Raw genomic sequence first — 17,089 nt, forward strand, 5'->3', positions numbered from 1 at the left:
TGGTGGCGCTATAATAAAACAAAACATGAAATTCCCATTGACTTCAATGCAGTATTACGGTTTAAAATGCTAATGCTATAATTTAAGAATGCACTAGTGTATCGTTACAAAACTCGGTATGTGTCTTCCGCTCTATGTCCCGAAGATATTCAAAAAGTTTCGGGGCAGCGCCACCTTGTGGTCAAAAGTTGTAATAAAATGTACAAAAATGCTAATAACTTTTGATTAAATTAGCCTATTGTAATGAGACTGGTCATAATACATTCATTGGCTCATGCCGAGAAGATAGATACCAATTTTGCAAACATATCTGTGCTCCATCTTGTTATTTGTTAAAAATCTACTTTTTCAAACTCATCCTAGACCGTTTGTCCGATTTTCACCAAAATTGATCCGTATCGTCTTCAGACCATGCTGACAAATACTTATGGATTTCGGATTGATAGACAAAACAGTTTTCATATACCACTGCAACAGAGTTGAGCCATGATGCAAAAATTACTCTTGAGGCTGTATCTCTGCAATGCTTTGACATATTGACACCAAACTTTGCATGTGTCATTGTCATCTCAATCTGACTAAACCACATCAGTTTCGTAACAGTGACACCTATTGGTCGAAAGTGATAAACCATTAAACCATTATTATTGACTGTATTTAAAATTTGACTGCTATTTTGCCTAAAATCAACTTAATAGGTCCTTAATGGCTCATTGTTGCAGTTGGCTTGAGACTTCCAGCCATGCTGGCATGTCTTGTCTTCTTCTTTGCGCTTGGCCCCGATAATGGCTGCTTGCAGCTATATTTTTTTTTTTTTTTTTACTGTTTTTTATTTATTTTTATAAATGCATAGTTAATTTTTGCCACTTTTTAAAATGAATATTTTTGTAATGAACCATATTATGTGATTTCTTGTATCCACTCCCTGGTTCATGAATCGTCTTTCAGCAGCAATTATATCCGAGTTGTGAATGTGCGTGTACAGTCTGTGCTAATGCAATAAAAAAGACTGCTTAACACAAAACAATGACAGGAGTTGTCTTCAAACACACAAACAAGCAAACGACGTGACCAGTGTAGTCCAATTCACAAACAAATGACTTATGATCCAAATCTTTTTAGTAAATCAAAAACATGCAGCATGGAAAGTGAAGCTCGATTTCTAAACCAAATTACTCTTATAAGCAAGTTCTTTTTTGCAAATGATAATTCACTATGATGCAGTCTGAAACCCCTGTATAATTTACATCATTAGCTGAGAGAGAATTTCTTCCATATCCCAGCAGAATGCACATATATAGCCAAAATGCACTCAACATAAAGGGTATGCAATGATGTCACTTTCCCACAGGAACACTCCCCTCTCAGCCAGACTGAGTGGCAAAAGAATCTGCTGCCTGACAGGAAAAATGAGTAATAAACTGCAAATAGATATTGACATGGATATTTGTCTGATTTTGACGGCAGGGAAATGCATAAAGAAAATTTACCTTTGAACATTTTATATAAGTACAATATAGTTATGTCGAAATCCGGGTGATCACTTACATCAGTTTAACTATTTAAAACATCATCATCATCTTTCGGCTGTTCACTTCAGGGGTCACCACAGCAAATCATCTGCCTCCATCTAGTCCTATCCTGTGTATCCTCTTCTCTCTTAGACCGACTACCTTCATGTCCTCCTTCACGACATCCACAAACCTCCTCTTTGGTCTTCCTCTTGACCTCCTGCCTAGTAGCTCTAACCTCAGCATCCTTTTACCAATATATTCACGCTCCCTCCTCTAAACATGTCCAAACCATCTCAAACTGGCCTTTCTAACTTTGTCTCCAAAACATCTCGCATGTGCTGTCCCTCTGATGTACCCATTCCTGATCCTATCCATCCTCGTCACTCCCAAAGAGAACCTCAACATCTTCAGCTCTGCTACCTCTAGCTCTTCCTCCTGTCTTTTCCTCAGTGCAACTGTCTCCAAACCATACAACATCGCTGGTCTCACTACTGTCCTGTAAACCTTTCCTTTCATTCTTGCTGGTACTCTTTTATCACACAACAGACCTGACACTTTTCTCCACCCATTCCAACCTGCCTGCACACACTTAATAATTTTGGGTTATTTAAATCTACATACTGACACAAAATGCTAACTGCAAATCAACGTTTCGCTGCAAGTCCAGTTGTTGAGTTGCAGCGATCCATTTGGTTCTCTTCTTTGTAGCTTTCGACAGTCAGTAATAAACCTCGGATTTCTTGTCAAATCTATTGGTCCAGTCAGTGTCAACGCTTTTTCCATTTTTAGATGCGTTTTGTGTTTTTCGTGGCATTGAAGCTGAAAATAAGGTCAGAGTGGCCGTGTAACCGCAGTCACTCTGGCTGACGGTGACGTCACGCTCGTACCCTCTATAATCTAAATTTAACAGAGAGTTTGTGGATCGGAACACAAATCAAAAATTTAAAAAAAATGTTTGTTTGTGTGTGCCATTTTTAATATTTATAATAGTCTGCGTGGTATTTTTTTTCTTCTCATTGGTTTGTCAGCTTCCAGGTGTCAGTGTGAAAAGTTTGCAGCAGTATAACACAATGAATTGCTCATGTTTACTTTACATGACCAGAGATGCTGGCACTGGATCAGAATGGGCTGTTTTTGAGCATATTCGTTAGCGCATTTCATTCCCTTTGGAAAGTCCCACCTCACCAGGAAGGATGTATAATATTTAGTTGCGTCTGCATCAACGTTTAGTTACGTGATTTTTTGTTTTTTTACCCTTATGTCAGGAAACCTTGCGTGCAACCAACAGGAGACTTGAGGTTGTTTTTTGAAAGTGGAAAGCTGATGTGTAAAACACCTGCAGACTTCATAATGAACCATAATGAAGCCTGCTTTTATATTTCTGTGCGTGCTGTTAGGCTGTGTTCACAGTAGGAGTTCACACTTCCGATTTTTTATATGATGAAAGTCGAGTCGACGTTGACTAGTTGCTGATGATTTCGCTAATGAACAAATAACCCTGATTCATTCTGTCGCTCACAGATTTCTGCTTGTCTCGTTTTGAATCAAACACAGATAAGTAGCGTTGTGACGCACTGAACACTGACACTGAACACCTTAGCTCTCAAATTGCCATTTCACTTCTGCATTCATGTTTGGAACAATTTTACGAGTACATTCTACATTTTTGGGTGAACTTCACCTTAACATCAAGTCTAGTAGACAAAAGGAAATAAATACGAACAATGACAAAAGGAAAATTAATTTAAAATGTCCTAAATCGGCCTAAAATAAACTAATGAATCCCTAAATGATCAGACTGTCTTTGATTCTTCTTAATCTACACAGACTATGTCCAGATAAAATTATAATACGTTTTTTTTTTTTAGATAAAGACATACTGATTTCAAATCAACAAAGTTTTAGCTAACCTCTCATGAACTGATTTCATTGTCTATCAAGTCTTTAATGATTTCTAACTAAAAACATTCCCTTGATATGTTAATCATGCCTGGGGGTCATCATTTAACAGTGATTTGTTTTCCTGGAGTCCGGGGTTTTCCTGTAAGAGGCCCTCTTTTACAACATGTCCTTTCTCCTTTATGTAATACTGCATCTGTTCCAGTGAGCAATGCAGAGCTGATATAAACCTCAGCTGCTGGACTTTAGCCAGACAGACAGTTCTAATAGTCCAGCTACGTGCAGAGCGTGCAGCTGCACTGCTGTTCCAGGGCTGACACCCTGGCAGACTGACACCACACACTGCACCATTAATAAACATGTTGAGGAAAAAGCAGTGACAGCGCACGTCCAAGAGATAAGTCATACATATAAGCTTTTGCTCGTAAAAAATGGCCACAACATGAAACAAAGGGTGTGTTTATGCTTGCAGTTTGGTTTGTTTGTTTGTTCCAGACCAAAAAATAAATACATTTAGTGCTGAGCATTCAGATTTTTATCACCGATTCACAACCCGATTGGTCGCTTTTTATGACGGAACTTGCCGAACATCCAAAACAATGCTGTGTTCTGGGCTAAATGCACAGGTTTTGTTGGTGCGTAACCTGCATATGATGGTATTTTGAACGTCTGAAGACCTCCATCACACAACACATTATGCTGCTAGGAGATGCGGCTCTGATGCCTGTACCGAACTGTGATGGCAACATCACGACTATGACGTGAAAAAACAGGTATGCATCCTGTCCTTTTTAGGGTCTCATCTTCCTGTGGTTTTGGTCCGTGTTGCGGTCATATATCATTTGAACAAGCCAGATTTCATTTGGTAGCGGAGTGAGACCCATTTTTCCAATGATCTTGATTCACTTGTTTGGTGCGCTCCTGGGTTTGAAATCGCAGCATTCACACTTATTCAAATGAACGCACTAACAGAGCAAATCGCACCAGATTTAATTTTAATTGAACCAAACACGCCATGTGTGAACTAGGGGTTGCGCCAACTAGTCGACTTTAATAGTCTGCTATGACGCTTTAAGCTTGACGTCGACTAGTCGTTGGCCTATAGAGGGCGCAACATTGCCATTTTCTGACACACAGGCTCCAACAGTTAAAAATTATACATACTCTGAGAGCTCTCCACAAGACATATTTGATTATACTGTCTGGATGCATTTGCATGCTTAAGTTAATGCAAGTTTACGCAAGAATGCAAGTTAATCACCGTTCTAAACTCAAGCGGTGGTGCATTGTAACGCACACACAAAACTTGCACATCACACAGAGATCACAAGCACTGCACACAAAACCATTCAATAGTGCGGAAATGTATAGTTTGGTTTTGTTTCGTTTATTGAATTATAAAGCACATTTAAAACAACAAAAATTGAAATCAAAGTGCTTTACAAGAACATTAAAACAAAATAAAAACAGGTTTACACATTAGATATAAAAATTGAGGGCACATGGGAAAACATTTACACCATCAGTTAAAACATAAAGAATACAAAGGAGTTTTTAAGGATGCTTTAAAAGTAGCAACAGAGGGGGAAGATCTAATATTAAGAGGAAGACAGTTCTAGAGTCGAGGAGCTGCCACAGAGAAAGCCTGGTCACCTTTAGTTTTATAACCTGAGTGAGGGATAGAAAAAAGACGTTGATTAGAAGAGCATAGGGATCTTGAGTCATTGTACATAACAATATCACTAATATACTGAGGTGCAAGCCCATGCAGGGCTTTAAAAACAAAAAGCTAAATTTTAAAATCAATCTGGGACTCATTGAGCCAATGGAGAGAGGCACAGGAGTGATGTGCTGATGCTTTTTAGTGCCAGTCAGTAGTCTGGCTGCTGCGTTCTGAACCATTTGCAAACGATTTACAGCTGAATTAGGTAAACCCAGGTACAACGAATTACAGTAGTCCAACTTCGAGGTGATAAATGCATGAAGGACATTTTGAAGGTCTCTCTTTGAAAGCATCATCTTAATTTTAGCAATACTAAGTTGAAAGAAACTGCTTTTTACCACAGCGCTAATCTGCTTATCAAAACGCAGGCAGGAATCAAAAATTACACCAAGATTCTTGACACAGTCATGAACATTTGAAGATAGAGAACCAAGCTGATAGACTATGTTAGAAGTCAGATCTGATGGGGCAAAGATAATTATTTCAGTTTTGTCATTGTTTAGCTGTAAGAAATTCATATCTATCCAAAATTTTATGTCACACAGACAGTCAAACATTGAGCATTTGTTGTTTTTGACAGGAAGATAGAGCTGAGTATCATCTGCATAACAGGGGTAAGATAAATTGTGTCTCTGAAAAATTTGTCCAAGTGGAAGCATGTATTGTCAACACTGTTTTGTGATTTATCAATAAAATAGCGTGGAAACTGAAGTTATAGCATATATTTCTTACTAACTAAAACTCACAGCTTTACTATTATTAGAGAGACGCTGGCAGGTAGAATTAATTCACACACAATCCCTCTCTCACTAATGCATTCATATACATGTAATCTTTATTGTGCCTTCAGAAATAATTTTAATATTCTGATTTGGTGTTCAAGAAACATTTCTTATTATTATCAATGATGAAACATTTGTGCCACTTAATATTTTTCTGGAATCAATGATACATATTTTTAGGATTCTAAAATGAGATTTGTTTTTAGGGTTATTAATAGAAAGTTCAAACAGCATTTAATTGAAATATAAAATGTTTTGTAACATGAATGTCTTTAAGGTCCCCTGTACTGTAAACCCCTAATTACAAAAAAAAAAAAAAAAAAAAAATACACTTTCATTTGCAGCGTTTCCATTACAGATTTGCCCAAAACCTATTTTCGATATTTTCTAAATGTCGATGAAAACTATTGCAAAATTACAGCATTTCCATTAACTGCTGTCATGAGACCAATTTTTTTTAATAAAACGTAACTTCCATTGGGCGTATTTTCTATTTAAATTTGCGCAAATTAAACGGTAATGGAAACGCGGCTAACTATTATCGACTAATGGAATCGTTATGCTTTTGCCATGAATATTGGGGGAAATTGACAATATTAAATATATAGATGGCAGGCACAGCTAGTTGTGTTCACAGGTTCACATCCAGGTGTGTCTGAGACATTGAAACTGGAATACACGCACACTGAAGCTCTGATTGAAATGCTCTTTGTTTTGTGGGACTATGGCATCCCCTCAATCTCCGTCAGCCTCCTCCACGGTTATGGATCTTTGCAGGTGATGATGGGAGAGTGGCGGCATCCTGACGCAAAAGCCACTGCTTGATGTTGATGAGTTCCATCCGCACCCACCCCTCCTCACCCGCTTGTTTTCTCAGCCCAGCATGCCCTGCTTACTTTCTGACGCAGTTGGCTCTCACACTTACCCCCAGCTGAATGATTGAAGCGCCATTGAGTGTTTTTACCCTTATCTGCTCTGGCCCATTCACGTGGGGGGCTCCCGGATTGCGTCAATGCCCTCAGCTCTCTTTTTTGTCCTGGCTTGTCTTTCTTTCCTTCTTCCACTATATATTCTTCTCCTACTGGTTAAAGCGCTCACTCACTCACTCTCTTTGCCTTTATTTTCGTTGTCCTTCACTTTTGCACCTGCCGCCAGGAAAAACAGTTCAGCTGAAATGTTGTCACGTATTGTGATCCGCCGTGCATTGCGTGCCATTGCAGGCTGCATGTCTTGGCTGGAAAGGTCCCTATTAAACTATAAAAGAAGTTGATGTGCGAAGATTATTAAAAACTAGGGGTGGGCGATGACCAAAGTCTTATATCGTGTTACTAATGAGACCATTTCACTATAATAATATATCACAGTATGGTTATTTTTGCGTTAAATAAAGTTATGATAACATTTTTGATGCCATCGAATTATACACATTTGTTCTTATTAAAGGTACAAAAGCAATAGGGGTGTAACAATATATCGTTAAACAATATATATTGCCTTTATTTACGTTGTCAACAGCATTTCAAACAGCATTTAATTTAAACGATATATCGTTAAACGATATATCGCGATATACAAATGTGAGGATGTGTATTGTTGATGGAAACGATATGATTTGTGATATAGAGTTATTTTAGGTTGAATTGCCTTAGTACTGTGCTGAAACTTCATTGTTATGATAAAGGGTGTGACATTTCCAAAACCTGCTCGAAGTTCTTGACCAATGACAACACACTAATTCAGCCAACCAATCATATATATACACTCTTAGAAGAAAAGGTTCTATATAGAACCTTAAAAGGTTCTATCGGTTGGAACCCCTAAAAGGTTCACTGCAAAAAATGCTTTTCTTACTTAGTATTTTTGTCTTGTTTCTAGTCCAAACATCTAAACATTCTTAAAACAAGAAGTATTTACTAGTTTTTGCTAAGATAAGAAATGCATTTTTTTTGCAGTGTTCTATTTAGAACCCTTTTTAAGTGCCAAAAGGGTTCTTTCTTGTCATTATAAAACCCTTTTAGTATAAAAGGGTCTTTGGAGTATACTCAACTATACTTCTATGTATAACCTTTTAAGGGTTCCAAATACATAGCGCTGTATGTATATATATATATATATATATATATATATATATATATATATATATATATATATATATATATATATATATATATATATATATATAAAGAGGAAATAACACTAATAACAAAACAAACTGTCCCATACCAGATCTGTTTACATTTAAATGAAAAATATGAAGAAATGTTAAAACATGCATTCACATGGTTTCCATCAAGATAACAAATAAAAGGGTGCCAGATTTAGTCAAACTGCTCAGATTTGTCCTTCAAAAAGCATATAATTTGTTCCAAATGTGAAGTAGAAGTCATCTCTTCAAACCATAATTTGATTGTAGGACTCGGAGCCTCCTTTTTCTTCCAGAACAAAAAATAAAGTGTTTTTGAACATTTAAGCCTTTATGACATATTCCAGTAGATCCCAAAAACCAAATCAAGACTTCATAAAAATGGCCTCTTTAATTGTAAAATTATAACAATAGTCACCGTCTTGCTGACTGGCCCTAGTTTGGCCTTTCAGTGACTCTTGCATTCCCTGTCTTCCACTTGAAATAAGTGATTTACAGTCAGCCACACCCCATCACCGCTAACGGTTATGTTGCTGGAAAAAAGGTCCTCATGTACAGTTGCTTTTAGATTTGTTCCCTGCATGCTTTCCTCAGCTGTTGTCTTTTCTCCTGGAAATGATGACGCTCTTTCACTGGAAATCTAATATCAAATTATAGGCCTCAGGAAGCTGGGAGAGATGATAAGGGGGGACATGTACTTCTGTTAGCACCTATGTGTGCTTGTGTTCCTGTGTGTGAAAGGGTTTGTATGTTTTTGGGTGTAATGATATTTCTTTACTGCTCTGTTTGTATCACGGTTCTGTGGTTACCGTTTCAGTAAATACTTGCCGCTTTGCTTTTCGGGAGGTACATTTCGAATACCGATATTTTAACACTATGATTGGCTGAAACCAATATAATTGCTGATTTTTTTCTTCTTCAAATAATAGCAAAAAATATATGCTGCAAAATAATGCACTGTAAATTACTGCCAAAAGTTTGACAAATTGGCATCATAGTGGTTATAGGGCTGATATTTGTATGTAATGTACGGCATGTATGTATGCATGTATGTTATGTATGTTTATTTTATTTTAAAATATGATATACTTTCCATTGTCCATCACCAAGCTCTAATAGATAACTATTAAACCAGTACCCCTGATGAAGTTCAAGGATCAGTATCAGGACAGATTAAGATTTTTCTTAATTCTCTGTGTGTTTTTGTGAAATATCAGGATAATGATGTGTATAATGACATGGGTATGACATGGGTATGACATGGGTATTACAAGGAGAGGGTGAAATATGAGGATATTACCCATGTCCCCACTTTTCAAAAGGCTTATAAAAAGAGTAAAAAAAAAAAAAGTCAAAATGCAGAATGTTTCCTATGTTGGGTAGTTTTAAGGGTAGGGGCAGTTTGTACAGTATAAAAACCATTATCCCTATGGAATGTCCCCACATTTCACAAAAACAAATGTGCGTGTGTGACGTTCAAGAACCAATGCCCGTTTTACAATACTAAGTGCGCGAAATTCGGACTTGCGTCCTTGGTAGTTCAAACTTACCATGTTTAAGTCGGAAGAATGAACTCCCGAGGACTGGAAGAAAAAAGAAAAAATACTATTTATTTTTATCTGCCATCAGACTGAGACGCCACGGCATTGCCATAATGCAAGTCTCCGGATTTGACTTTCATTGTGACACCGCAAGCTTCATGCTTTCTAACCTTAACTTCTCTTTTTGTTGCAATTATTCTGCTTCTTGTACATATAAATTTAGTGTTGGGAATCATAAGAAGTTTCCAGTTCTTTGGAAACTTGATTTGAGTGATTTCAGTTCCGATCACAGTTCTTACACATTTATGTTATATATAGATTTTATCTTTTGCTATGTAAATGTGTCTTAAATATATTTAAATATTTATACTGTTTCCTTCTACATAGGTTTATTGTGTTTTTAATGTTCTTGCCATGACAATAGACTTTAATGCTGACATGGCATAAAACAAGTAAATAAATAAAAAAAATTATATTGTCAAAGCACCACATGATCAAATTATCACACCAAACCATAAAGATTTTATTTTTTATTTTTTTCATGAGAACCATTTCACCTCAAGTATGTTTGCAAGTAAGGCAAAGAATGTTGGAAGAGATGTTTGTTTTTCAGCCATAAAAACACCCTCCCTCCTTGCCTTCCTCAGACAGGCCTAACACACACACACACACACACACACACATGCTGAGAGTCAGTGGAAAACATGCTGATGTCGTGTCCCTGGGGAGAACGTCTCTGTCTCTTTGACATTATGCTGTAGGGTTAGGGTTAGAGGGTTAAGTTAAGGCCTAAAAATTCCCTGCTGGGCTAGTGCTGCTTATAAATAGAGTGCTGGGTCACAAACTATCAGTAAAGTGATCAGATTCATGAGCCTACGTGCAGAAGTGGGTGAAAAAGAAGGCAAAAGGTGAGTTCCCGGAGGGGATCGATATCAGAGAGCTGTCTTTTTCTTTTTCCAGTTCACAGAAACAGGCTCACAGTATTAGCCTGTTTCTTGGGTTCTTGTTTGAAACGATTTGTTAAAAAAGGTAAACATTGGCATTAGTGATGGTTTTGCTTAAAGTTTGACATGTTTTTTTTACTACTTTAAGAGGAATATTCTTCAACCTTTTAAGTTATTTTTAAGCTTATAATTATAATATTTTAAAGCTTCCATGGTCACTTGAGCAGACATTTTTATGAGCTTGTTTTGACTAATTTAGCTTTTTTTTAACACTGTCCTGATAGCTCATAACGGATGTGTCCTTGAGCACAAATACATTTACACTGCTATTTTCTTCTTTGTGATTAATTAACACTTTTCATGTAAACTCGAGACCAAAATAAAAGGGGCAAAGGAAGAGCAGGAAAGGAAAAACCTCAGCAAAGGAAAGACTCCAGCAATGGCTTCATTGTTCCCTCAGCCTCATAACCCAGATTCAACAAGATTAAAAGATATAATCATCACAGGGCTGAGAATATCACAGTTATCACCTTATTTCTTTCACTTTGATTCATGTAGTTGTGAATCTGAATGGAATTCAGTTGTCTGAACTGCATTACACAAATACAGGGTAACAGTGAGTCTCATGAAGAATATATCTTGGTCATATTTCACTTCAAAAGTAAAAAAATACATGATCATTTGCATAAGCCATTTTAATGACCTTTTAATTTTAATAATTCTCATTCTCAATGTAAATGTAAAATCAACCTGTCTGAGTACGATTTATTTTATTTTATTAAAATTACACCAAATACTATGTTGAATAAACACTTTACAATCGATAATTTTTCATAGTTTATATAAAAAGTTGGATGCCTTAAGACATGATTAAATTTTTTTTAATTGTTCATAAAGTGGTTTCCATACATAGCCATTTTAATAATACTACATAGATTTTTTCATTACAGTAATAAAGCTTTTTTTTTTTTTTTTACTGTTGGCTAAGGTCAGCTTATGACATTTGTGTGGTTTTTATATTTAAACACATCATAATGAATAATTAATATGCTATTTTCTACCCTGGTTTTGAGTCTCTCTCACGGAACGCTCAGTTTTTATGGGCGTGACGCACTGAAGACATGGAAGTAAACGCCTATGGCTAGGATTGGATAAGATTTGCATATTTAATGAGCTTCAGCTTCTCTGTCAGTACACGTGAGGAATTGTTTTGAAAGTGTGTGGGGAAACGGCAACTGGAATGATGATTCGCCCACAGGTTCGCAAAATGTCTTTATCAAACAAACGTAATGATTCATCTCTCATCCACTCGCAATTAATTGGAATGTATTTTTTATTACTTGCCCTGTCCGATCGGTGGATATAGCCACAAACCGTCCATCATTAACACACGTGCACACAAGCCTCACTGCATTGTCAGACAAATCTGCATGATCAAAACATCCACGATTGTATTTTTCCTTCAAATACCAAGTCAAGAGAGAGAACAACACATATCAAGAAAGGAATGCGATTTCACTTTTTAAGATAAACTGGCCTGTCGACGTTCCTACGTTCTGGTAGCCCGTCTGGAAAATGTATAGCCCCGGGAAGTCTGGCTTTGTGAGCCCCGGCCCATATAGTCTGATCATGAATTGCAGCACAATGAACCAACAACACCTCAAATAAAGGATCACAAAGCCTGTGACAGCGTGCCAAGTTATGTTAAGTTAATCAATAGATATCAAACAATCTGTAACCATGCAATACTATAACATACATTTTTTATTTTACTCACATAAGTGTGTTGCTTCATTCATTCATGTCATGTCAATTGTCATTACAAGCAAATCCGTGGTGAACTGAACAAACAAACACGCAATGCTGGATGTTCATTAAAAATAAAGTTCAAACACACATTCCTAATATTAGAATCTGAAGGAAGCTTATGCAGCAGCTGTGTTCTTCCACAACCAGGAAAGAAATACCACCAGGAACCACAATACTCCACTACCTTCGGCATGTTTATTGCTTGGTAGCAAGATCTGTTTAGCTCCACGTAGGCCCATGTTACATTTCTTGTGAGTCGGTGGTTGGGGCTACAGAATCAGGGGTACTTCTTCTGTTGAGGCCACATATCATCACATTCTGCCGTCACAGCTTGGCACATTCTAGGATTGAGTGTTTGCTGGGCCTGGAGTCAATAAAAGCTTTTCTTTGACTAACAAGGACGTTTTCAGCTCTGAAACTTCTCTGTATTTCACGATTAACTTATGTCAAAGGCTGAATGAAAAAATGATTTCTCATTTCATGACCCCATTTAATTTGCCATGAAAATGCCATAATGGAAAATTGCCCTAAAAATATGGTTGAAATATTATCAGGACATTTTCATGACAGTTTCTGGAGATTTTTGTTAAAAACATTTTTTATATAAATACGACTTAGCAAAATATGATAGAAACCCTCAAAATGGAAATCTTCATTGTCTAGATAGAGTGAGCTTCATCCAAACTCTGTGTCTCTCATGCGTTCTTTTGATTGAATTACTAAAACAACCCGTGTTTCCTTTCAGGCAATGGTGGCATGTTACCCTGCCAAAGGGACAGGATATGTACGGCATGTGGATAACCCTAACGGAGATGGGAGATGTGTCACATGCATATATTACCTGAATAAAGACTGGGATTCAAAGGTAGGATTTTTTCAGTCAGTGAACTTGCATATATTCTGTAGCATGTAAAGCTGCATGAGATTTGTTTAAGCTCTTCTGTTTATTTAGGTATCTTATCTGATGTAGACTGCTCATACTTGCATCTGAGCTTGCATTCAATTCAATGGAAGTTCAAAACCAACCTTGTGTGTAAAGAGTTTGCTGTTAGTAATTTATATAAATAGGCCACACAAGAGACTGTTCATGTGCTGTTGTTAAAGGTCTGATAGAACAGTGGAACATTGCTTTATGTTGGGTTTGTGAATAATAGAAAAAATAATTTAAGCAAATATTTAGTGTTTAAACTTACTTTACTTATTTGTACAATGTACTGTAAAGTAATGGTAAGCTAACCCCCCTTGTGTGGGCACCATGTTTTTAATTCACCCAAAAAAATTGATTTATTAAAATAATTTGAAAAGTGCAGTAAATTAGAAGCACTCACTTCCTGATGGCTGAGCGTACTGCGCAGCCTCAGATTGAGCTTGATGACGAAGATGTGACGTGAACGACCTGTCTGACAGTTGTGGAAAGTCTTCTAGTAGTTGTGGAAAGTGAAATCTGAATCATGTTGTTTAAATGTTTTGTCCTTTTGCTTTTGGCTCACTATGAGCTTTTCCCCATGCTTCTCCCTTGACTTTATCGGACTTTGTCTCCACGTCCCCCCGACTGTCTCATAGACAGTAAAAGATTGTCTGCGAGCGTCTCCTCCTGTCAATACAGTAATTTCTTTACTGTGCTACAGAGTCGCGTTGGTTATGACGCAGTCGTTAGCCTATTTTTTTTTACAAAAACAGCTTTTAAGGTTAAGGAGCCATTTATACATTGTCATGTTTCTTTTGAAATAAACAATGGACAAATTAAGTCTTTAAATGCCTCAGATGTAAAGTTATTTGCTAACAGCAGGTGATGGCTTGATTAGCAATGGCCGCCCCTATGGGAGGTACGCTTTTTATATATATATATATATATATATATATATATATATATATATATATATATATATATATATATATATATATATATATATATATATATATATGAAATGGTCTTTTGGGCTTGAATGTACTTGAATGTACTAAAAATGTTATTGTTAAATAAATCAAATTAAATCAAAAATTCCGGGTGCTAGATTACCCCCTTGACTGTGACCAGTGTAGCCAGACATCCATACTAAGCAAAAATGATTCAAACGTCACATTTAATTTATTTATTGCAGAAGTAAGAGTATTGAATTTTCCTGCATCCTATTACTCATCAGCTAAAATGTTTGTTTGAGCTGCGCCTAGGGATGCACTCTGAATGTTTGGCAACCAAAAATAAGAAAAAATTAGAATTTATTAGAATACATTTTAATGAACAATGGCGTTTTCGATGACAAAATTAAATAGCAACCAGCACAGAGTGAGATGCGTGCATGATTTTATAAATGCAACAAATATGTCAGCAATGTAAAAGCTTTTAAGGGTGCTTTCACACGATTGCTTTTCGATTGCCTGGACTGAACCCGAGTTCGATTGCTCATCAAGCAGCTGTTTGTTTACCCCCTAGCTTGGTAACGACAGCGAACGAGAAGGTGGCAAAATGAATAGTATTGGTCACCTCGTGTTCCAAAAGCTTCTGTACGTAATGGCACTTGTGTCTATCTGCCGCAAATGTACTGCAAATCTCTGCTTGCACTATGTCAGTCACACTCATCACGGAAACGAGTGAAACGCACACAAAATACACATTTTTATCAAATCACATGTCATTAATAGCTGTTCACTTCCGTGATTTAGTACGAGTGTGTTAGCAACAAATCGTACCAGAGTTCACATGAACCGAACCCCAGACCACAAAGCACATTTGGACTATTTAATTTATGCAATGTTGAAAAAGAGGCTAAATGAAAAACTTTCAGTATTCGGCCAAGTGTTTTATAATATTCGGTTTCACCCATAGACTGTAAAAAAATATGGACGTAGTGTCCGTGACGTCACCCATAGGATTCTGATAAGCCGTTCTGAGGCTTAAAGTATGGTCGAGCTGGGCGTTGCCATCTTGTGAGCGAGTCATCTCGTGTCACTCCCGGATAACAGAAAATGGGCAAAAAGGCGGGATGTGCGCGGAGCTGAGGTGACGCAATGGCTATAGACGGCAGATAAATGGCTATCCACTTGTAACCACGCCCTTAATTATGCAGAACCTTAAGGCTTTATATAACGTAAACGAATGAGTTATAAAAAAATTCACCCCCCTCACAGTTGTCATGAAGATCAAAATTAGCCTTATAAGCCAAAACCACAATTTGTACCAGGCTGTAAACATGTTTTTTCTGCTTTAAAGTTGAGAATTTTAACATGGGGCTCAATGAGATTCTGCTCCCTTCTGGAGCCTGTCCCTAGTGGCCAGTTGAGGAATTGCAGTTTACATTACTTTCGTATTGGCTTCAAGAGAGATCGCGAGGCTGCCGCTTGGTTTCACCAAGATTTTTCATTCAGTTCATCCCTAGCTGCGCCCTCTACTGTACAGGAGTGAATTTGCATTTCCGTCAGCCTGAGGCTTATTCATTTAGCTTTTGTTGTGAAAGGGCCTTTCAAAAATAGAAATTTCTTGTTTTTTTGTTATTAAAAAACAAACAATAGAGCCCACCCGAGGAAAATCATGCAAAACTAACGTGTAACATTACTTTCCATGAAAACTAATGCATTTCACTTTAAAAAGTAACTTTCCACAACCATGGTGAAAAGTATAGCCAGATTCCTGAAACACAAATTACTCTTGTGAACTGATGATTTTTAGTGATTCTATGGCATGACCTAGCCTGGCTCCGTCCTCCTACGTACTTCTGCTCAATTTTCATTTTCCTTCAGTACTTCGTCTGGGACTACGGTGTATTCTTAGGTTTTCTCTGAACAAATTTTTACAGGTCCAATCAGCGAACAGAGGGAGTGGCTGAGAACGATGATGTTGATGTAGGCCTGTTGCGATTAGTCAATAAATCCATTAATTGCACGATAAAAATGATACAAACAAAAAAAACATTTTTCCTGCCATGATAATTTCCATTTGCATGCTTGTTTGTTTTCCTCATCTCTCTCACTGACTGTGCGCGCTTTGTCTGTTTGGGGAGGTATATACTCGACACGCGGATTCGCCTGGAACTTGTGCTTCTACTACACTGAAGGTACACTGATTTTGAGCAGATTTTGAGCCCCATTGACTACCATAGTAAGGAAAAAAACTATGGTAGTCAATGGGGCTCAAAATCTGCTTATATATAAACATTCTTCCAAATATCTTCCTTTGTGTTCAGCAGAAGAAAGAAATTCATGCTGGTTTAAAACAACTTGAGGGAGAGTAAATGATGACAGAATTTTCATTATTGGGTAAACTAACCCTTTAAAGCCAGAGCAAGAACAATCTTTGCTGAGGTTTGTTGGTGGCCCTCCTCCCCAACAGGGTGCATTAGGGAAAAATTTGATTTTCCAGCTCGCTCCGTTAGTGGTGAAGGAGTTAGCTGAAGCCCTATTGCGACGGTATTGTTCCTCATGGGGTCGGAAGGTATTGCCATCATTTACTGGGGCTAATCAGTTATTTTATTGCCGTCCGTCTCCCACCACCCGCGTAAAAATCCCCGGCCGAGTTACCTACTGCTTTTGACAAACACCAAGGTCGTGTGGTGATGTAATAATTGTCCGAATCCACATATTTGAGTTTTCAAGGATATATCACTTCAAAATGCACTGTTTATAATCATTTTTTATCACTGCAGAGCACCGTACACTTGCGCTTTGCTGTTGTTTGGATGCATTTCTAGACTTGTATTTCTTTAAAATGCTGGCAAGTATTTACAAGAGCAATATATT

At 37.3% G+C, this 17,089-nt stretch overlaps 1 protein-coding gene across 1 annotated transcript in view; it reads left to right on the top strand.

Annotated features, from left to right (window-relative positions):
• egln1b (egl-9 family hypoxia-inducible factor 1b) overlaps positions 1-17,089 on the top strand; it is a 56,816-nt gene that overhangs the window by 31,582 nt on the left and 8,145 nt on the right. Inside the window, exon 2 of the mRNA XM_067431490.1 lies at positions 13,101-13,220. Coding sequence (XP_067287591.1) covers positions 13,101-13,220 — 120 coding nt within the window. The remainder of the gene's footprint in view (positions 1-13,100; positions 13,221-17,089) is intronic.

The sequence above is a fragment of the Pseudorasbora parva genome, chromosome 22 (genome assembly GCF_024679245.1).
Source record: "Pseudorasbora parva isolate DD20220531a chromosome 22, ASM2467924v1, whole genome shotgun sequence".
NCBI lineage: Eukaryota > Metazoa > Chordata > Actinopteri > Cypriniformes > Gobionidae > Pseudorasbora > Pseudorasbora parva.